At 48.9% G+C, this 21239-nt stretch overlaps 9 protein-coding genes across 9 annotated transcripts; 3 read left to right on the forward strand and 6 right to left on the reverse strand.

The window, feature by feature from the left end:
• Positions 1-551: 551 nt before the first annotated feature.
• Positions 552-798, reverse strand: N7487_009190 (uncharacterized protein; the record flags this gene model as incomplete). The annotated part of the gene is made up of 2 exons (XM_056876920.1): positions 552-709; positions 777-798. The coding sequence occupies 2 exons, from the start codon at positions 796-798 to the stop codon at positions 552-554; spliced, it is 180 nt and encodes a 59-aa protein (XP_056725500.1).
• Positions 799-2639: 1841 nt separating this feature from the next.
• N7487_009191 (uncharacterized protein) lies at positions 2640-4759 on the reverse strand (the record flags this gene model as incomplete). The annotated part of the gene is made up of 9 exons (XM_056876921.1): positions 2640-2784; positions 2847-3099; positions 3182-3318; positions 3375-3643; positions 3695-3881; positions 3949-4024; positions 4077-4172; positions 4227-4466; positions 4522-4759. The coding sequence occupies 9 exons, from the start codon at positions 4757-4759 to the stop codon at positions 2640-2642; spliced, it is 1641 nt and encodes a 546-aa protein (XP_056725501.1).
• A 792-nt stretch (positions 4760-5551) lies between these two features.
• On the reverse strand, positions 5552-8116 carry N7487_009192 (GH92 family glycosyl hydrolase; the record flags this gene model as incomplete). Its single annotated transcript, XM_056876922.1, has 1 exon — positions 5552-8116. The coding sequence occupies one exon, from the start codon at positions 8114-8116 to the stop codon at positions 5552-5554; it is 2565 nt and encodes an 854-aa protein (XP_056725502.1).
• Positions 8117-8641: 525 nt separating this feature from the next.
• On the reverse strand, positions 8642-10136 carry N7487_009193 (uncharacterized protein; the record flags this gene model as incomplete). The annotated part of the gene is made up of 2 exons (XM_056876923.1): positions 8642-9836; positions 9865-10136. 2 exons carry the CDS (start codon positions 10134-10136, stop codon positions 8642-8644), a joined length of 1467 nt encoding a protein of 488 aa, XP_056725503.1.
• Positions 10137-10365: 229 nt separating this feature from the next.
• On the reverse strand, positions 10366-10813 carry N7487_009194 (uncharacterized protein; the record flags this gene model as incomplete). Its single annotated transcript, XM_056876924.1, has 2 exons — positions 10366-10724; positions 10783-10813. The coding sequence occupies 2 exons, from the start codon at positions 10811-10813 to the stop codon at positions 10366-10368; spliced, it is 390 nt and encodes a 129-aa protein (XP_056725504.1).
• A 533-nt stretch (positions 10814-11346) lies between these two features.
• Positions 11347-12332, forward strand: N7487_009195 (M50 family metallopeptidase; the record flags this gene model as incomplete). The annotated part of the gene is made up of 4 exons (XM_056876925.1): positions 11347-11532; positions 11583-11945; positions 12007-12051; positions 12105-12332. The coding sequence occupies 4 exons, from the start codon at positions 11347-11349 to the stop codon at positions 12312-12314; spliced, it is 804 nt and encodes a 267-aa protein (XP_056725505.1). The 3' UTR covers positions 12315-12332.
• Positions 12333-12875: 543 nt separating this feature from the next.
• Positions 12876-14577, reverse strand: N7487_009196 (uncharacterized protein; the record flags this gene model as incomplete). Its single annotated transcript, XM_056876926.1, has 2 exons — positions 12876-14244; positions 14297-14577. 2 exons carry the CDS (start codon positions 14575-14577, stop codon positions 12876-12878), a joined length of 1650 nt encoding a protein of 549 aa, XP_056725506.1.
• Positions 14578-15095: 518 nt separating this feature from the next.
• Positions 15096-16384, forward strand: N7487_009197 (threonine aldolase GLY1; the record flags this gene model as incomplete). Its single annotated transcript, XM_056876927.1, has 3 exons — positions 15096-15207; positions 15260-16213; positions 16278-16384. 3 exons carry the CDS (start codon positions 15096-15098, stop codon positions 16382-16384), a joined length of 1173 nt encoding a protein of 390 aa, XP_056725507.1.
• Positions 16385-17551: 1167 nt separating this feature from the next.
• N7487_009198 (serine/threonine-protein kinase) lies at positions 17552-20756 on the forward strand (the record flags this gene model as incomplete). The annotated part of the gene is made up of 3 exons (XM_056876928.1): positions 17552-18439; positions 18492-18892; positions 18944-20756. 3 exons carry the CDS (start codon positions 17552-17554, stop codon positions 20754-20756), a joined length of 3102 nt encoding a protein of 1033 aa, XP_056725508.1.
• Between the last annotated feature and the right edge of the window lie 483 nt (positions 20757-21239).

Consider the following 21239-nt stretch of genomic DNA (forward strand, 5'->3'; position numbering starts at 1 on the left):
GCGCTCTTGATGTGTGTGACGCATTATGTGTTTAATGTCATTAATGGAAGAAAGCCGAGATTTTGCAATTGTATCTCATAAGCCCTTGGAATGTTATCTCCGGCGGCCCTTTGTAGTTGGAACACTGCTTTGCGATATATAGTAAGAGGATAGTCGGTTGGGCCGTGGTGAAGTAGAGGTTTATCACTGTAATAGCAATGGCAATGTTGAAGCCGTCCGTGGAGGGTTCACACAGATGATTCGCCTTGGACTTTCCAATCTTCTTTTTGGGTAAAATGTAAAGTAAAAACAGCCTATATGCTCTAGCTACACACCGTCCTCCACGGTTTTACGCCCGGGTTCATTATATGGAGGCACTGGGCAGATAAAGACAGTTATGATCGTAGGATTCATAGCCTACGCAACCAGAATGGGCGATCACTAAGAATGCAAATAATTGGTTGTATCGCATTGTCAAAGTCAGAAGGAGAGTCTCAATAACGCATGGTCAACACCCATGCCCCGTATCGCGATCATCATGTCCCATCCAGAGAGCGGTCGTAAGTGTCTCATTAAGAGTCTTCATCATTTCGAACAAGGGCCTCCAGAATTCTCTTTCCTTCTTCAGCGTCATCACGCTCCCATGGCTTAAGCCCGAAGCTTTGCATGAAGGATGTCCAACCGCCATAGGATTTCACAATCGCCCGCTCGGCGGGGGTGAGAGGGGGCTCTATTGCAAACGGGTTAGCCATGGATTCCACGTTATGTGGGATGCCAAAAAGGGAGGATAGATATACGAAGTCCATCAGTCGCTGGCATTTTGGCGGTGGATGAGTCTTGACTTCTCTCGTAAGGTTGAGATAGGCGTCCCTAGTCCAAGTCCCTATGTTAGCTACTGTGAAACAGTCTTTCTCAAGATATATTGATAAAACTCACGGTAGAATGGTTTGGAGAGTTGTAGTGTGGTAGATGGGAAAGGGCTGAAGAAGTGAGAAAAGTAAAATCAGAAAGTGTGGGATCAACAAAGCCAAGTTTGGGAAGGTCCTCCGTGTTCGTGCCTGGCACATGCGATCACGCTCACACTAAGCTGTGGGCAAACATATTTTGATCGCCATAAGCAATTTCTTTTCTAGTATGAAGCTCTATAATGTAGTCGAGTCATGGCCACTAGCATTGGCCGTTAGCAACGAGTTCCATGAATCCATGCAAACTGGACATGGGATCGAGAATTGGCAAGGCCTTCTTTTAGGTCTTTTTATTAATGCCGAGGACATTATTGACCACGGTCTTATCATCCACAATTAAATTCGCCCATGAATTCCGAATGCTAATGCAACCATGGTAATGGCCAATATGCGAGAGCCGCATTGAAGTAACTGTACTCCTGATCGCGGGAATGCAACTGTCCCGAAAGCCGTGTATAGAATGTCTATATCGGTGCCCAATGACAGTCGCCACCGTATGCAATCTATTTCCTTGACGAGGTACCAGTTGGAACTCTAATTTAACTGATTCGGCATGTTTCAGGACGAGATGTGCAAGACCATTCAAATGCTTTTCTTCAATATATAGATATTTCTTGGACTTATAGTGGAAACGGCAATTACTGGCCCCAGGGGCTACACCGGGAATCATAATATTAACACAGAGTAAATACATCGGGGTTATTGCTCCACCATGTACAGTATTGCGTAACCAGTAATACATGTACTATCTCCAAGTGTGCTACGAGGAGCCTCGGAAATGGGTCAAAACCGGAGGCCCTAGTGGGCCTTGGCCTGTGAAGGCATGACGGGCTTCTAACTATATACCCGCGCGATTGGGGCGTTTTGAAAAACTAGAGTTAGAGGTTTTGTTTATCGAGAATTCTCACAGGCCGCTGCTGTGACAGTTAGAAGTGGATAAAGGTGCTATTCTCCCGACGGACAAATTGCAATCCAAATGATTGGTGTTTGGCGTATCAACAACGAAGACCGCGGGTTTCCCGTACAGAACGGAGACTTTGGCTAGCGTTATACATCTTTGCAGACAAAATGTGGGTAAAAGTTTGATTCTTGCAAGGGGATGTAGACCTCCACGCTAGTTCTAGCACTGGTGCGAGATACAAATCTCAGCCAAAGCGAGTGTTATCGGTCAGCAGGCTGTAGATTTGAGCCATCCAATACGATACCATCCAAGTTTCTAATAGTGATCACCCAAATTTCATACCATTAGTTGTTGATACCAAACGCTCACGGAGAAATAGGCTCCAGAGCCGATAGCCCGGCGGCTCATCGTGGAGCGCCCTATCAACGATGGGCCTTGATGAGATATAATACGGGGATTGGATTAATCTCAGCCCCTCGATAGGCCAGACCAATACCGGTAGCTTTTCATCTGTACGGAGTAGGTCGTGGGTAAATATTGGCATTGCCGAGGTCCCTGATGTGGCTGGAAAGGGAACGGGTCGGCCCCGGAATACCCGGCCATAGGGGAAGTGGGGCAGGCTCCACACAATGTTGCTGAGATCACGTCTTTAACGCTAAAATGATATTTACTTGCATACGTACGCCGTAGATAGGGTGACATTGCCTTGGAATAGTGATAATATCAATTTACAGAGTAGTTCGCTAAGATACTAATCATATGCACCAGTTGTTAGAGTCGCCTAGTGATGTCTCTCAGGTATTCCTCTTAGGCACCCTAACAAGCCGATGTGCCAGAGCACCATCATCCAATTTGAGAACGGTTTGCTCCCACTTGAAACCTTGGAGTTTAGGAAGGAGCTTGATCCAGACATAATAGTAAACTCCACACACCCCGATACTGTATTGGTGGGTCAAGTCAGCGATATATACCAACGATGAGTGAGGACAGCAACAACTTACATTCCAAGGGCAACCGCGCAATAGGTTGCATACCAGAAGCTCACATCGCCCCCATTGGCCCCAGTACTCGGCGGATACCACGGCATCACAACCATGTACAGATTCGAGAGAATTGCAAATGCCACGGTAACGTGCCAGGCTTGGTAGTCCGGTGGTGGGAGATTGAGGCGTGCACGACGAATTCTAGTGACCACCAGGCCAATTGTGAGGATTGAACCAAAGAAACTTGATGCATAAACTCCGAGGTCCACGACTGTTTTCCAAAATTAGCAGACGGTCTTTTTAGCTCCCATGCAGTCATCAAACAGCAGGTCAGAAAGGAGACGAGGACGTACCGAAACTGAATGCATCACCAGCGGGCGGCCCCAGAATCATTATAACGGTTAAGCTCCATTTTACAAAGTAGGGACCGAGAGGTGTTCCGAATGGTCTCGTGGAAGTCCAAAATGAAGTGAAAGGCAAAACACCTTGTCTATATCCAAAGGGTTAATGTCACTTCCAAAATATACAAAGTGTTTCATCACTGACCTTCCACACTCCCTCAGCATACGCGACTGCCCAATGAGCACAGCAAGGAGATTTCCAAAAGCACTCATGCAGATAAGGAAATTCAACGCCTTAGATGCACCACCAGTTCCAAATACCTTCTCAAAAAAGACACCAGCCGCAACGACTTTCGAGTTTAGAATTTCCTCCTTGCTCGCAGCGCTAAAATACGCAATGTTGGCCAGGACATATAGAATTGCCGTAACTCCCAATGAGAGTGGAGCACTCCACTTCAAGGTTTTGGTAGGATTCTAATGCGAGTTAGACCAAAAGGTCGGCAAAATATGATGTGAAAGACATACCCGGACTTCATTGACAACATTGAAAGCATTCTCATAGCCCGCAAAGGAGAACCAAACCTTGGTCAAGGCATTAGTTGCTCCGTAGGCCGTGGCACCGCTAGTACCTTCAAAGGCATTTCTAAAATTTGCCTTGGGGTCTTTCACTGAGGTATGACCTCCGAGAACCACCAAGCCGGTTATCCCGATGCTAAGTTCGGTCAGCTCTGCCAGTTAAATATATCTGTCTCACAAGTACATTGCGAGTAAGCACGTACAATATCAATGTCAATAGCTTGACCAATCCGATGACATTTGCCAGTCTCAAAGACCATCTGGTGTGAAACGCAAGAACTGTGCCGAGATCATTAGCACGTATCACATACAAATAAGAATTATCACTCACCAAGTACTGCAACGCTATAGCAAGCTACAGCGACTCCCTTCAACTTCCACGGAGTAGCCTCCGAATCCGCAAGTTTGAAGAGGTACTGGGACAGTACTAGATAAGGTCAGTATATCGTTACTTCATCCTTCACCAGAAATGCAATCATACCAACAGCATTACTACTGCTAAATGAGAAAAGTACCGTCTGCATTGCAAAGACAGTAGGGAAGAAGTACTTGGGTCGGGGGTACGACTGTTCCAAGTAAACAACCTCCGAACCAGACCGACTGGGGAAGGACGATGCGAATTCCATGTAGACCGATAGAGAGCTAGATGCCATCAAATAACCTATCACCCAATAGAACAATGTAAGACCAACAGAGCCGGCACCTTTGAGGACAGTCGATGCTGCTGTATGTAAGCATATATTCCGACAACCCAGTCACTGTTGAGTTGTACGTACGCGTTGAGAACACTCCCGTTCCAATCATTTTACTCAAATTCAAGAAAATCACAGTAACCCAGCCGACCGAATACCCCAGCGGGGAATTGACCTCCACGGGCGCTCCTGATGCCTCCTGGTATGTGGCCTTGGATGTGTTCCCACCGATTTCGGTGGTAAATTGGAGACTATCACTATCGCTGCTGTCATATTGGGGGAGCTGCTCTGTATGTTCCCGTACGGGAGAGGGAATACCCATATTTGTAGACCGGAAGAACGTGGAGGAGAACTGGGATCTTCGTGGAACACATGGCGAGACGTGGGACGTATATATACTCTTGTTGAACTTGGGCCCCCCATAATAACTGGGGCGCGGTCAGGGGAGCGGCAGGCATCATCTGCCCAGAAACTATAATAACACGATAAGACCGAAAGACCGACAGGAATTTTGGCCCTTGTGGCGTTTTATGTTAAATTCTAGCTTCAGTTGGTGTTGCCCTGATGCGCGGTCTAATCCTTGTTGGGTATCGTGCATGGTAGCTTCCAGCGGATATAGTTAAATGTTATCGCGAGGTTGCAACGAGAAAACGGAGGAATAAATTCGCAGCCAGTTAGAAAGCTGATGGGGTAGAACTTTATCAATGGCCAAGGAATTATGTGTTCAGTTGGGAGACGGCATGTACTATGGCGCAATAGTTTGCAACAGATCATGCGAATGAGGTGATGCAAGATCAATGAGGGGTTCCGGAAATGATCGTCAGAGCCAATTATACATTTGAATAAAATGCAAAATCGACATGGGTATGCTGAAGGATCAAACTAGCAGGGAATATGTGGCGATTGATTAATCCCAACGGAGCAGGAAGTCGATGGATGAACGCGGGAAATGGACCTTGGAAAAAAGTACTCGACTAACAGATTCGCACCCATGAACAATTTGAATACGAAGCGACCTTTCAATTGTCAAAACTAGTGATCGCTACCTCCAGTTGGGATCTCAAGTCTTGATTTCCTCTTTATCTCCCTGGTGCTTTTGGACGCGCTCCTAGTATCAGGTTTCCCATAAGGGGCGACTTCCCCAGGAGGTAGGTGTAGAACTCATTTCAAACTCGATTCTTCCCGCATGCACAATCTGACTGTGCTTCAAAATAGGGGCATTGACAGGTTTGCCATCAACCTTCAAACCACCAATGTATGGCTTCGTGGTTGCCCCCGGAGCGCTAATTTCAAGCCTCCTCTCTCTACCATTGGTGACAGCTCCACCAGTTCTCGCTCCACTAGGAAGACGGATGGACACTTCCTCAAAGAATGGTGTCCCGACGACATACTCGTCACTGGCAGGGTTGACAGGATACAACCCCAACGCGGAGAAGACATACCAAGCACTCATCTGTCCCAAGTCTTCATTTCCACCGAGTCCCCCACTAGTTGTGTTGTAGTTCTCCCAAGCAATGTCCCTGATTATCTCAGCTGCTTGGTTGGGATAGCCAAGAGCAGAATACAAATAAGGTACATGGTGACTTGGTTCGTTGGTATGATCATTGTGACCGCCGTGGAAATGCGCATCCAACTTATTCCGGAAGGATTCACGACCACCAAAAAGGTCAGCCAGTCCTTTCACATCATGCATCACATCAAACGTGTAGACCCAGTCATCGCCTTCGGTCCATCCAAAGGTATTATTAGCCCACGTCCCGTTCGCGTTTCGGGCTTGCATAAACTGAGTCTCGTTGTTCCAAAGATACGCATAATTTCCGCTTCGTTTCTTGAGGGCTTGCCCGGTGGCGTTTTTCTCTCCCGCGTGCGCCGCAACAACCGAGCAGGCGTAATCATTGAATGAGTAGTCCAATGTGCGGCTACCAGCCTCGGACCAGCCATCATTAGACACCCAGCCTTGGTTCATGTATGATGTGAGTCCAGCACGGGCCTCATATGAAGTGCCCGGCTCACGATCATAGTACAGGGTATCGGTATCGTGATCAGGCGGGGTGTATGCATCCTTCTTGACTGCTTGCCAAGCCTTGCCAATATCAAAGCCCCTAAATCCTCGCTCCAGAGCATTGGCAAGGATGACATCTGCATTTGTCGCGATCATAATATTCGTCTCGACCAGGTTGGCCCACATCGGCAACCAACCGGACCAATCGAAAATGCGTAGCAAGGAGCGCATCATGCCGTTGACCCGTTCCGGCGCGAAAATGGTCAAGAGCGAGTGCTCGGCTCTGTATGTATCCCAAATTGACCAGGACTGGTAGTATGAGTCGTTCTCGGTGTGAACACTGTCAGTGTAGCCCGAGTAGAAAATACGCGGTGCACCATCCTTCTTTGATGTTGGCTCGGAAAAGTCACTTGGATACTGGAGTGCATGAAACAGACCAGTATACCAAATAGTGCGGGGGTCGTTATCCGGATGGGTCTTGTTGATGCCCTCGATGGATACCCTGCCCAGCTTCTCAAGCCAGGCCGACTTCACCTTTTCAACAGTATCTTCAAAGGTGTGCTCATCTGGAGCCTGGATCTCAAGGTTCTTCCGTGCCTGGGAGATGCTGATGTAGGAAACACCAGTCCGCACTTCGACACGGGATGTCGAGTTAGAAAATTTCACATATGCACCAGTGGAATTCCCATGTCGGTGGATCTTATCCTTTGTAATCGAGCCTCCATTTGCCACACCAAATTTAGTAAACGGCTCGGAAAACCGAGATACAAAATATCCTTTGAACGATGGTGCTTTGTCCGGCCCAAGGAGGTAATCCTGACGCTCGGTGTTATAGCCATAGACCTCCCGACTGTTCACGTCAATATGGACTTCGCCTGTCCAGTTCCGACGCGATGCTTGAATAAACACCCACGGTTCTTCTTCATCATTCAATTTGGTAAAGCTGTGTTGGAAGTCGAATCGAAGATGGCCTACATGAGAATCTGCAGACATGGAAACCTGAAAACTATCAGAAAGAATTCGTGCCGAGGATGAAAAAAAACGAATATATACCTGAATTGACCGCTCATATTCATCACTATCTGTGCTACGAAGCACAGACTCAATCTGCCGTTTTCGCGTCCGTCCATTCGCACCTTCCTTCACCTCATCCGGCACGGAGCCCGCACCACCGGGAACAGGCCCGTCACCTGCAGCCTCAGCTGTGGCATTCCAGTCACGGTCCAAGAGCTGAGCAGCATCAACAAGGACCTCATAAACATATGGCGTACTCCTCTCATCCTTCTTCCGGAACTGCAAGCCTCGGTTCTGAAATAGCGGCTGCACTTCGCCAATCCCCGGTGTCAGTACAACCTGACCCGCCTCGCCCATCCAAATAGCGGGTTGGTGCGTGGCCTGGAATCCATGGATCAGACGGTCGCTGTCACCGTAGGGCACTTGCGAGATGAAGTTCTCGCGGGTCTGCGGTGTCCACCGGGTCATACCGAAGGGAGGGCTGACCGATGGAATCATGCCGCCATTGCCATCTGGTGTTGTTCCATAGGTGCCGATGAGGGGGTTAACATATTTGAGAACACCGGCATTGCTGTGGTAGGTTGTATCTGTCTTCGTCTCCGTAGTTACCAGGGAGTATGTATCGCCTGCAAGTGCTACTAGGAGTGGGAGCACGCAGAGCATGGTGATGGAGTGTTGGTAGGAGACAAGTTCTCCCCGCATTTACGTGAATCTCACTTTGTAGACCCAAGGGGCAATGGTGAAGTTGATCCCAATCCCCGAAATGCGGGGTTTAGTAGTACTGGCAGGTAGTAACAACATACCTTTTTCATTGGAGATTTTGAAACTACTTCTTCCAATTTTCAGGGATCTACTGTATTTATTGTATTTAAAATGGATCTTGTCAGTCACTTAGCGACTCGGGCCCTAGGCAGTTATACACTCCAAATCAAGACATGGACTTTGAAGATTGAACACAACTCTCATTTCATTTGGGAATTTTGAACCCTAGACAATTCGAAAGGTGAAGACAAGGATTCGATGGTCACTTTCACCCATGAGAAACCACCGAGATGACACTTGCCGTCGAAAGCAATCTGATCAATCCATATGCACTGTGTTGAGCAACCTATTACCAGTATCAGTCACCCCTCTGCCGATGAATTAGTTCTTCGAAAAACGAAGGGCGACAAAGTGCAGTCCGGTAAATCAACCGAGGGACCAAGCAATTCTACTCGTGGAATCCGCTATCACCCCAGCAACCACCACAATGGGAATGGTCGCATGGAGACTTCGGATATGTCGTATCAATTCCAGTACTGATTTGCCAGTATTCACCACAAAGTCAACCAGTATGATTGTGACCATATTCCTCAGGTGGTCTTGATGGAGGCCATTGGGAACCTTCGCGTGGTGAAACACGCAGAGCGGGAAGGCCTGATTGACCCCGAAGGCCATTGCCTCCCCACCACGCATGAGCGGCACAATCAATGTTTCTTCCTCATTCACGAGTCGATAACCATCAGTCAGAAAACCTTGAACATGCGGAATGGGGTAAACTTCAAGGCCAATGATGTGGGTACAGAATTCTGCCGCCAAATAGTATCCGAGTCTCCGATGAACCTCTCGTAAGGCAGGTCCTGAAATAGATGCATTGCGCATTGGTGTCATGAGCAGCTTGGCCAAACGTCCAGCGGGGTTATAGACATACGGACGTTTGTATCTTGCGAGGACTGAATCAATGAAATGCTGATCTATCAACCGCACAGAGGGCAGCCGAATGGTATCGAGACGTGGTGTTACGTGTTGCGGTAGGACCGCCTGACGCGGCTGGAACCCATTCTTTCCAATAGCCTCTACCAACGCTTTTTCCATACTCTTGCTTCGTGTCATCTCTTCCCCGGTGACGACGATAGCATCATGTGCCTCTTTCAGCATCTCCAGATCGAGGGAACTATCCCCAAATGCAATGATATGAAGCCCCTGAACAGTATACAGGTGACTGACCAATTCAGCCTTGAGAGAGTGCGTCACAAGAAGGCCGTTGCGCAGCCAGCCATCACCAATTACTTTGACTGTTAGCGAAAGACCCTCTCTTTCAAGGACCTTCTCCCGAGCAGATCGGATTCCGCAGGTAACGGCGACTGCCTGGACATAGCTGGTGCTGCCAACCACCTGCAAGAGCTGCTTAATATCACTATGAATGTGTATCAATGATGCTACAGTCTGGCAGCAAGCCTCAAATTCCACATCCCCAAGTGCCTCTTCATACAACAGTTTTACCTCGCGGAAAGCAGTATACGAATATCCCAGGGGACTGCTAAACAAAATCTTCAGAGGGCTGCTACACACCCCCTCGTCTGAGGCAGCGCGGACATGCTCCCAGATGAGCACTCCTATCTTCCTGAGCCAATGTTTTGTCGGCGTCCAACATAATGACAGTTTCCAGACGATTGATATTGGTCAATATCTCATCGCCCCCGGGAGTTACCGCCGCGATGGCATCACTGCCATCGTAGAACCTAAAGTCATCGTTGCCCAGTGCTGTCTGGAGATTGCCCAGCCAAAAGATCTTCCCGGCGCCAGGGAGGCCATACAGACCAATAATGACTTGTTTTGCACAATTGGAAGGCCCAGATCGGGTGGATTGCGGTTTGATGAGGTGGGGACGGGCATTAGAGTGCATCATTCTAAAAGGTTGCATCTTGAATTCTGAAGGTAACAGGTCAGGAGGAACAGGGGCTGACTAAACTTGATCTTCAAGGGGAAGAGGCGTCCTACTTGATCATACAGACTATTTCTTTGGAGAATTCAATCATGAACCTACTATTGAGAAGTAAAAAGGAAACAAAGGAAGTGAATCAACATGCAGAGTATGTCACATAATCGCATTGTGTACCATGCCGACATAAGCCAACATAATAATGTGGTATTCATAAAAATAGAGGCCAAAGCCGCCTGAGCTGGCGGCTTACTCGCTCAAAGTCCGTTTGATCAATCCCGTGGCGGGAAGCAATCTCAGTGAGTTTGCGGTCTTTGCTTGGGTTCACGACCTCATTGACCAGGCTCCAGTGCCGGGGATTACAAAGCATTGCAGCCACTCTGTAAAATGGCCATCGCGATGTGTATTTGGCCAACATATACATAAAGATCGTGCTGCAGCGGAGGCCGGACAAGCAGGGAGGATTCCGCATAGGAACCCCATCATATTGGGCCCGGGCGATTGAGAACAGAACATCTGAAGTCTCGCTAAGCTTTTCCCAACTTTTCTCTGCAAGTGGAGGCTCGCGTACTTCCTCTCGAAGTTGATCTCGATGCTACGCTGCATGTGGCTGCCGTTGAAGATTTACCATTGTTAACCACCATCTTAATCTTGTACATCCCAAAGAACTCAATCGGTCCTTTATTTGATGTAAGATTGAGATGTACTAGTGATTGAGATTGAATGGTGAGTGAAGTGATAAAGACCAGTTAAGGATGCAAGGTGTTTGCTTCCATAGTGTATGAAATGCAGCTTCCTCACATCTTCACTATATATATATAACCCCAGCCAGTTGGCAGGTGCAATCCCCACATTACATTTTTAGATGATTTTATCTCTTATAAGAATCACACATTACAGATTATTCCGAAGCTCTGCATTTATCTGTAAATAACAATGTTTTGATAGAGGGTAGTATGAAAGAGAATCAAACACTTCAGCCTAAAAGGCCAAGCGGGCCAAGCCACTAAAAATAGCCACGGCAGATCAGCCACCTGCGCCACGAAAAACAACAAGTGGCATGCGCGTCCCTATAGGGACGCGTGGATGACCTCTTTAAGAGTTTAAATAAACCCCACTTGCACTTTCTCGGTCATTTCGCAAGTTTGCATTTTTCCATACTTCGATTTTCCGACCCTGTTTATCGCACACCATGCCAGCCCTATATGCAGCGCTAGCCCAAAGCGCGGTGGAAACGGCCCCGCACCAACTGGCCCGGCGTGGCTTGAGTGTCAATCACACTCAGGCTGTCACTTTAGGGGTGATGGCAGCATATGTTGTTATCATTGCACTTCTATGGAATCTACCATATGTCCGTTGGGTACTATGGCCCTTCAAGGTAAATACCAGTAGCCCTATATTGACAACCTGTGGTTAACCCCTTGATAGATGCTAGTAATTGCGTTCCATGAATTCGGCCATGCGATTACTGCCTGCTGTACCGGTGGAAAAGTCAAGTCTATCTCGTTGGATCCACATGAAGGTGGTGTCACTGTCATGCAAGGCGGTATGAGTGCTATCACTCTGCCTGCTGGGTACTTGGGATCATCAATCATCGGCGCTCTATTGATCTTCGCTGGATTTAATATCGTCGCCAGCAAGGTTGCCAGCATCATCCTTGGTGTCTGCTTTCTGCTCACCCTTTGGTGGGCACGGAGAGACTGGTTGACTATCATGACTGTTCTTCTTGCAGTCGGGTTGTTGGTGGCATGCTGGTTCATTGTCCATGGTGAGGCCTTGCGCTGGGTCGTGGTATGTTTGACATTTCGATTCCCTCCGTTGTCGACTTATACTAATTCACATTGCTCTGCAGCTGTTTATTGGTGTCATGTCTGCTTTGTACAGTGTTTGGGATATTGTAAGTACCAGTTACACTCTCTTGATTTATGTTGCTAATAACCTGTCCTCTAGTGCGACGATCTCATCCTTCGCAAAGTAAACAGCTCTGATGCCAGCGTCTTCGCGAAGAGGTATGGTGGATCTTCCCAGTGCTGGGGAGTCATCTGGTCTCTCATCTCCCTTGCCTTTATGGCCATTGGCATCGTTGGTGGCATCGCAGCATTCCCTCAGTCATTCAGTCAACAAGAGTCTGATTCGCAGAACTTCATCTCGACTCGCTAGCAACTCATACAGTGTTTGTGGACATTGTGGAGTAAAAATAATGATTTTTAATGAGATATGATAGTGCGTTAGGATATATTCCCTCATAACTTGGGAATCCAATTTCCAATTACTCTACCGATATATGTGATTTTTCCTTATGGCGATAATAGTGTAAATGGCCTTGTGCAGTAGCAAAAATGCATCTACGTTGCGCTTGAGGAGATTCGTTCTTAGATTGGGCTATCTGATGCTCCGTCTGAGTTAATGTTTTATGACCAGTTGCACTGTAGCAGTCCAATCCTTGTCGGCCGTCACATCAGTCGGGACATGTACAACCTTAAATCCATCTGCCAACTATATGAAAGGAGGGGAAATGGAGCATTTAACTCGTATATGATGCTTTCCCCTCACGCTTCATGCCACCCACTATGAGTGAGCTTGACAGACTGAAACAGGGATCGACGAGATTGGCTAGGAACTACTCGCACCTACCAATCATTTGTAGCTGGGGTTTTGGTCATAATACAGTTATGTCTTGTGTATTGTGTATTGTACATGTGAATGATAATCGCCGACAATTTATCGTGCATTCTCGGCCTCCAAGGCCTCCTCGTGCTGTAAAGCCATTTTGGCCATGACGTCCCGCGCCGCGACCTTAGCTTTCCGCTTCTCATTCATAGCGGCCTCATCTCCATCATCGTGTGGATCACCAGTTCGTTTCCCATTGGGGGAACCAGTATTTCGCTTGCTCTTTTTGTTGGGCGCTGTGTGAGTTTCTAAAGGGGGTCTGGTCAATTCTTGTGACTTCTGCTGGTCGTCTTGCACAAGTTCTTGGTTGATATTTGGACCGAGGGATTGTGCACGCAAGCTACGACGAGACGTGCGACGTCGCACTATGTTTTGCTGGCCGTTTGATTCGACATCCCCTTGGGTGCTAGAAGGAGCGGTACTGGGTGATTCGGTGGAATCGGGGATGATGGGTCGGCTGATCGATTTCCTCGGCCTGCCAGGCGGTCTTTTCTGAGGAACAGCTTGGGACTCTGGAGGGGCTGTGTGGGGGCTATCTTCAATCGGCGCACCCAGACGTGGGCGCTTAGCTATGGTTTGCTGTAGGGTATAGGGTTGGCATTGAAGGGAGTTAGAGGTGCTTTGGGGCTCTCGAGGATGCATATGCACCTCCAGGGACCTCGGTTGCTCTTGTGCCGGGGGCCCATTGGTAATTGTAGCCTGACGTTCGTCATTGAGAGGAACGCGAGAGCTATACATCGGCGGATCTGATAGCGATATTTCGTCCATCATATCGTCTTCGTCGAACGAGTCCGCGATTGCCTGACTGCGATCGCCTGGGAATGCTTCAGGCCAGTTACGTTTCCGGCCCGCTTGAAGCAAACCGGGGCTCCGAACTTCGGGGAGCGCAGCGTTCATGTTGATTACCGCCAATGATTCCTGCTGCTGTGGCAGGGCCACTCCCATGTAGCGATTCTTCAGTTTCAGCGCCTCAATCTCCAACTTCAGTTTCTCGATTTCGTCAGACTTGGACTTTAGCTCCTTCAGAACCATAGCAATCATGTCAAAGTCTTGTCCCTGCAGTATGGAGCCTTCACCCAGATTTCGACCCGGTCCATTCAACTCAATTCGAAGTGCTGTAAATGAATGTTTGAGATCTGACATTGTGTCTTGAAGGTTGTTCACTGAGTTGGAGATCTGATCAATGCTTCTGCCCTGGTGGAGCATCTGTTTTTGCATAGAGGGATCGAGGATGGTGGTGTCTGTGCAGCCAGCTGGCACTAGAGCGCTGCCCTGGACGGGGTCGGGGTTTCGGCGCGGAGGTTCTTTTGGGGGACAAATCAGTCGTTCAAGGGCCCCCTGTTTGAAGACGGGCTCTACCGTTCGCATGGTAACAATCTCCCTAAAGGCAACTTTCGACATTTTCCATAGAATATTCATCCTAAGAGCAGATTAGCAGTGGGAAGCGCCAGTCTTGGTCCACAGCGACTTACCCGTTGTCAAGTGGACAAAGTACTCCCATCCGTTGCTGACAGAGTTTACATGACACTTCTTGGATAACACGGCCACGTAAAAGTGTCATATCAGATGTTTGAGGGATTTGCTTCCGCTCTGAAGAAACGGCGATGCGATGGAGGTCGACACTGAGCCATGCCGTTGGGATTGAGTAGGCATTAGATAGTTTGGCCCACTCATTCTCTAGTGCAGCCAGCGAGCTGGAGCACCGAGCACACTGACACAAAATGCCAGGCCGTGTGAGATGGGAAAGATCCATCTTTGCGCGACCAGTGTGAGTAGTTAGAGAGTCCGTAAGATTGTGCGGGCTTGAACCACTGAAGCGCATGGCCCGCCCGCGGCCAGCCAAAGCTGACTCAGCGGTCGAGGCCGTCCGTTGGCCGCACTAGTCTGAATTTGGTTATCGATAAGGGGTACTTGCAGTGGCGTCATAGCCGCGGAGGCCGCGAGTTACAGGTTATGTATACATTTCTGATAGGTGAAACACGACTTTTAGGTTGTGGACCTGGACTGGGATAAATTGTGTGGCTTATCCCCCGATAACCAATATGATCTGCTACACATCGGCGATATCTATATTGCCCGGTTCCACAATGGTAGCATCCTTTCTGTCCCCGGATCACGTGTCGCCCCCCTCTTTCCCCAATTTCCTCGAGTTATCTGCGCTTGCTGTCGCAAAACTCATCCATGAATCGCTTGTTGCATCCGGTCTGTCGGCCTTCCTCGGCACTTCGAGTAATAGCCCCACGCGGACGAAAAATAATCCTTCCAGTTGCCATGGCACAACTCTCTACTGATGCCCTGACTCGTGCCTCGGCAGTCGCTGGCACCACCGAGAAGAAGCCCACAGCCTGGCATGGGGCTGGAGCTGCCGAGTTCGACCTTCGAAGTATGACTCGACCGGGAAAGGGAATGACGGAATTGAAGCTAATCTGAGCCAGGCGATACAATGACGAAGCCTACACCATCGATGCTCGAAGCGATCTGCCAAACAACTCTTCTTGATGATGTGTTCGAGGAGGATCCAGTTACCAACGAGCTGCAAAGCTATGTCGCCGAGATTACCAAGCATGAGGATAGTTTGTTGGTCCTTTCCGGGACAATGGGAAACCAGGTGGCCATTCGTTCGCATCTCGCGCAGCCACCCCATTCAGTGTTGTGCGATCATAGATCACACATCATTTGCTATGAGGCTGGTGGTGTGAGCGCTTGGACTGGAGCCACCATGACCCCTGTTATTCCCAAAAATGGTGTACATTTGACGTTGGAAGATATTAAGAAGCATGCTGTGCTGGGTGATAATATCCATTATTGTCCGACCAAATTGATCAGTTTGGAGAATACCCTGGATGGGATGATTATGCCGCTCGCTGAGGTGAAGCGCATTGTGGAGTGGGCTCATGCTAATGACATCAAGGTTCACTTGGACGGTGCCCGGCTGTGGGAGGCCGTGGTGTCCGGAGCTGGTAGCTTGCCTGAATATACAAGTTTGTTTGATAGCGTTAGTCTTTGCTTCTCGAAGGGGCTAGGGGCACCCATTGGAAGTATCATCGTGGGCTCCCAAGAGTTTATCAAGAAAGCGCGCTGGTTCCGCAAATCTATCGGTGGCGGCGCTCGACAGACGGGCGTGATTGCAGCTGCGGCCCGAGTTGCACTTACTGAAACTTTTGGCACAGACCCCAAAGGCCAAACTGGAAAGCTTGCAGCAACACATAAAATGGCGAAGCGGGTAGCCGATCTGTGGACCAGCCGCGGTGGGAAGCTGGAGTACCCCCTGCATACCAACATGGTTTGGTTGGATCTCGAGGCATCAGGAGTGGGGCCAAATGACCTGGCAGAGATTGGACAGCAAAAAGGGCTGAGGTTGATGGGTGGCCGCGTTGTGGTTCATTACCGTAAGTGCTTCCTCGATCTACCTTAGGGTTGGGAATGCATGACTCAAATTCTGACCTGTCACAGAGGTATCGGATGAAGCGCTCGCACGACTGGAACAAGTGTTCGATACTGCACTGAAGGGTGATTTCAAACGGAGTGAAGATGTTAGCAAGCCGTACGGGAGTAAGTAGTTGAAGAAAATAATAACTGAATCCAGCATACGTGTGGATGTACATATATGAATCCCTTGCTTTACTATGTAGAGATGTGTGTATGTATTTTTCTTTTTTTCATAGATCGAACTCGAGACGATTCCATGGTTAGCCCCGCTGTATCCCGCTTGACCAATCAACACCCCTGATGCCTGATGAGTAAGGAGTTTACGCGCCTTAGGAACGCGTCGTTGCCTCAGGTACCGAGTCACGATTGTTGCGGCTCGTTCTTGGTCTTGTTCCTCGGACGACGACCTTTCAAGGAGTGTGACTTTCCGTCCCGGTGTCCCCATTTTTATCTATCTACTGTCTCAATTTTACTAGCCGTGGACCAGTTGATAGGAAGTCTTTCAAGCTGTGTGAGTTCACCCTCGATCTCGAGTCGATACTAAGCAAAGGCCTCTTCAAGCTTCCAAGACGTTTGCTAATTTGTTGGAACGGAATTTCACAGACATACCTCCTGGCCCACTCGAAATTACAGCATACAGTCCCTTCCTTAATTCGAGTATTGTTAATACGGAAACATCATTGGGTAGCCACTCATTGAACGGCATCCTGACGGACCGGTATCCCTCCACCGGTAGACATCTTCAACACCAGAATCAAGCTCTGTATTCTTATGGCTTGCGGGCAAGGGCTGGATAGACTCACTTCTAATTCCATGGGCAGCGTCGTCATCACTGTTGGCCAATACTGTCTTTGAGGAGAGTTGAGGAGGGACACCCCACTCTGCAAGGCAAACGGTTCACTTATCGCTCACCCATTGCCTATTCCGCTCCTTAGAATCATCGAGCGAGACATCTGAGACCAATCCTGTGATCAGGCGACACAAACCCTGGTGAATGTGTCATTGGTCTTGAAGCATACATATCATTATCTTGCCCAGCTTTTGCCCGGGTGTGCGCTTCCTCGGCCCCAGTCCCTATTCCCCTCGAGGTATATATACAAACTCTCCCTGGCCCTTACTTGTTGGCGCAACCTTGCTGACTTATTATATCTCCAGTATACGACGTTAATGACCTTTTATGCAAATCCCCTTCGCTGATCACGCAGCACATATACCCTACCCCATCGGATCTGTACCTGTAGTTCATTTCTCTGTTCATTCTTCTAGCACCTTCATTTGCACCTGCATTCATCGTCATAATGGAAGCCACTCAGGAATCCACCCAGCCATGTGCTGATCCTCGCCGAATGGGAATGAATAACTCCGGTATCCAAGATTCAGACTTGGCCGACATCATCTGTATCCTCCATCCAAATTCGCATGCTGCCCATGATGCTGTTGGTGCTACTGGAGGAATATCAGCTCAGCATATACTCCAAAGGGACATACTAGAGCACGAATCCTCTCACACAGCAGCATTAGATTTGGCATTGAGGCTCTCGTCAAAGGTTCACAACCTTGGACTTGGTTTCTCCTTCGGTCGCAATCGCTCTCGCTGTGACATTCTTCTAAGTGTTGATGATGATGCTAAACGAGTTTCGAACACTCATTTTCGCATATTTCTGACCGAGGACGGCATTCTTATGCTCCAGGATACGTCGACAAATGGTACCATTGTGGACAATTGCCGGCTACGAAAAACCCAGAAGGATGGGAATAGTCGAATGCTCACTAATGGATCCGTCATTCAAGTTATCACCGGATCCCAAACCTCCGACGAGGTCCGCTTTGTGGTTCGAATTCCGTCGCGAGAAGGATTCGCTGTCCAATATCACCAGAACTTGTTTCGGTATTTCGAAAGAGTCCATGCTCATGCCCCGGCGCATAAAGAACGGCAAGGCCCAGGCCCGTCAGCCTTGGCGTGGTCATCTGCCAACGCATATGGCATGCATTGGACCGGTGGTGCCGAGTACAACGTGACTGGACAGATTGGAAAGGGTGCCTTTGCTACTGTGTACAAGATTGCAACGAAGCAACATGGAGCCATCTATGCTGCAAAGGAACTCGACAAGCGCCGCTTCATGAAAAACGGTATCCTTGATCAAAAGGTGGATAATGAGATGAAAATCATGAGAGATCTCACACATGTAAGCAATGTTTTTCAGTTTGCCTTGTAACTAGACAACTAACTTGTTGCAGCCGAATATTGTTCAATACATCAATCACCACGAACATGATCGGTGGATCTACATCATCATGGAGTATGTGCCAGGCGGCGAGTTATCGACGTACCTGCAGACCCAGGGAAGAATTGCCGAGGAGATGGTGAGAACGATCGCGCGACAAACGTTACGAGCACTTCACTATTTGCATAAACGCCGCATCACCCATCGGGATATCAAACCGGACAACATCCTGATCGCCTCACTGGACCCGCTCAGAATCAAGTTATCCGACTTTGGGTTGTCAAAAGTGGTGGAGCAGGAAACCTTTTTAAAGACTTTTTGTGGAACTCTTCTCTACTGTGCGCCGGAGGTGTACCCGGACTATGATCAATACCGCCGTGGCGAGCTCCGAAAGAGGCGCCGCGTTGGAGACCCGTAAGTCACTAGTTTCTTTTTCTCTTGGGAAGCCTCTGCTAATATTTAAAGACCGCCCAAAACATCTCCCTACAGCCAATCCGTTGACATGTGGTCGTTAGGGGCAGTTCTTTTCCATATCCTGTCTGGCGTTCCACCATACACAGGGCGTGCAGAGGATCGAGGCGTCCAAATGCTTCGCACTATTATGACAAGTGATGCTGATTTCGATGCCTTGCGCAAGGCAGGTGTGTCCGAATCTGGTATTGACTTTGTCGCCCAGCTTCTCAACCGGGACCCTTTCTCTCGTCCGACAGAGAAGGAGTGTTTCCAGCACCCTTGGATTGCGGAGGTCGCTGATGTGGATGAGTACGAGGATGATGGCGACCTGCTATATGACCATCGAGATCGGCTTTCAATCATTGGCGAGGATGCTGAAGACGAGCTAGACGCTTCACAATTGTCTATCGCTGAGGGTCCGGGGTACGTACATGAAGCCGACGGTGAAGAAGGTAGCAGCGGTGAAGAAATCTCCAAACGGCCTCGGATTGAGTACATTCCAACCGATGTTCGCTATCCCAGTCTTCCCAATATTGAGAGCTTCCAAGATGGGCAAGCGGTGGTGGACAATCATGCCAAACGTTTGTTTGGCGAAGTTTCTGCCTCAGCTCTGCGCAGCTCCCACGCACTCGGCAATATGGATGCATACGACGCAAACAATTTTCACGTTGACTTTCTCTCTTCCGGTGAGTCGATGATGAGCGACGATCCCAACGAGTCGATTATTTCCCTCCCGGCCGTTCCCTTCGGTGGCACTGCGCCCAGTTTGATGGGTGCAGAGAAGCTCGTTGGGCAACTCAACATGAATTCCTTGAACCCCGCTCTGCAACTCAAGGGTGGCCCGGTTAACAAATCCTCCTCGCGGCAGACCACTCCTGGGCAGATCAAGGACGGGACACCAGCTAGTACACTCAACAGGGATTCTGTGCCGCCAACTTCGAGTCCTAAGGAACAAGCTATCTCTAGCCCTCAGGAACCAACTCCAAAAGCAAAGTTCACACGTCGGATTGACCTTGCTCTTGCGATCCCAGACACAGCCAGCGAGGCATCTAGCGATAGTAGTGCCCACAACAGCCGCCGCAACACTGCTCCCAACGACCCGTCTCTCCCCTCCAAATCACAATACGACGCCGAGTTTGCTACTACCCTTGATGCGCAGACAGGCCAAGCTATCTTGGAGCGGATGAACGCAGAGGAATCAGACCCATCAGAACCGATCGTTCATCGACCCAATACCCCGCCTATTCCCTCCACGCTATCAGATCCCGAGTTCGCCAAACCGCCAAAGAGATATGGAAAGCTGAAGAGTCTCCCCGGTTCGATATTCGACTTGACAATCTACCTTGAGGATAGGCTCACCTCATGGGGTCGAGGCCCGTTAGCAACTATCAAGCACGCCGACCCCATGGACACAAGGATCCCCGCCTATGCCCTAGAGGTCACATTCTGGGCTCCAGGGATCGAGGCGAGGATCGCAACCGGTGAAAGCTGGCTTAAAATTCCAGGTGTGATGGCTATTCTCTCCACCAAAGCGCGTTCTGGCATCTGGGTAAACGATACACTGCTGCGCCGTGGCTCTATGACCGAGGATGGTCCCGAGGCTTTACAGTTCGGTAAGCTCTACACGGGCGACATCATCACTGTGTACCAAAACAAAGACCGAACAAAGTTCCTCAAGCTCCAGTGCGACTTCACCCATGGGGATAGCGCCCAGGCTCGGCCCGGAAACGAAGCCGGGTTCATGGTGCGACAGGCTCTGATGGCTAAGGCTGGCGGGGCGGCGAACCGAATGCCGATTCGGCCCCAATACAAGGATCGGGAATAGATTGAGATCTGGAGGTATTCATCTTTCCGCTTTGGATATAGATTGATAGGAATTGCGGGGTCCGGTGGGAATTAATCGTTACATACTTTCTATGCTCCACAATGGTCTTTGTCCGCAAGCGGTTGAGTAGATGTAGAGAAGTGGAGCCGATCTCCGCCAATCGATCTACGCTTGATGGTAGTTGATACGTTAAATTAAGCTAAACTATACTAATGTTCAACTTCCAATTATCAACTATACACAGTATTTACATGTAGTTATCAGAGATGCCAAGGATACAAAATCCAAGATTTAAAGTATTGAGGCTAATTTGAGATCCAAATCCAAGGGAAGGGATCCAAACTTAAATCGCACCTACCCCAAGACCGTGGGATCGGACGTACCGCATTCGGCATCAAGTTCCTTCGCATCTCGAATCCGGCACATAATGTACACACGTTTAATGATGTTTGGTGTGTCTTAACTACCTCTTTCTCTTCCTAA

This window comes from Penicillium crustosum (assembly GCF_028827405.1).
Source record: "Penicillium crustosum strain IBT 35664 chromosome Unknown utg000004l_segment0_segment0, whole genome shotgun sequence".
Lineage (NCBI taxonomy): Eukaryota > Fungi > Ascomycota > Eurotiomycetes > Eurotiales > Aspergillaceae > Penicillium > Penicillium crustosum.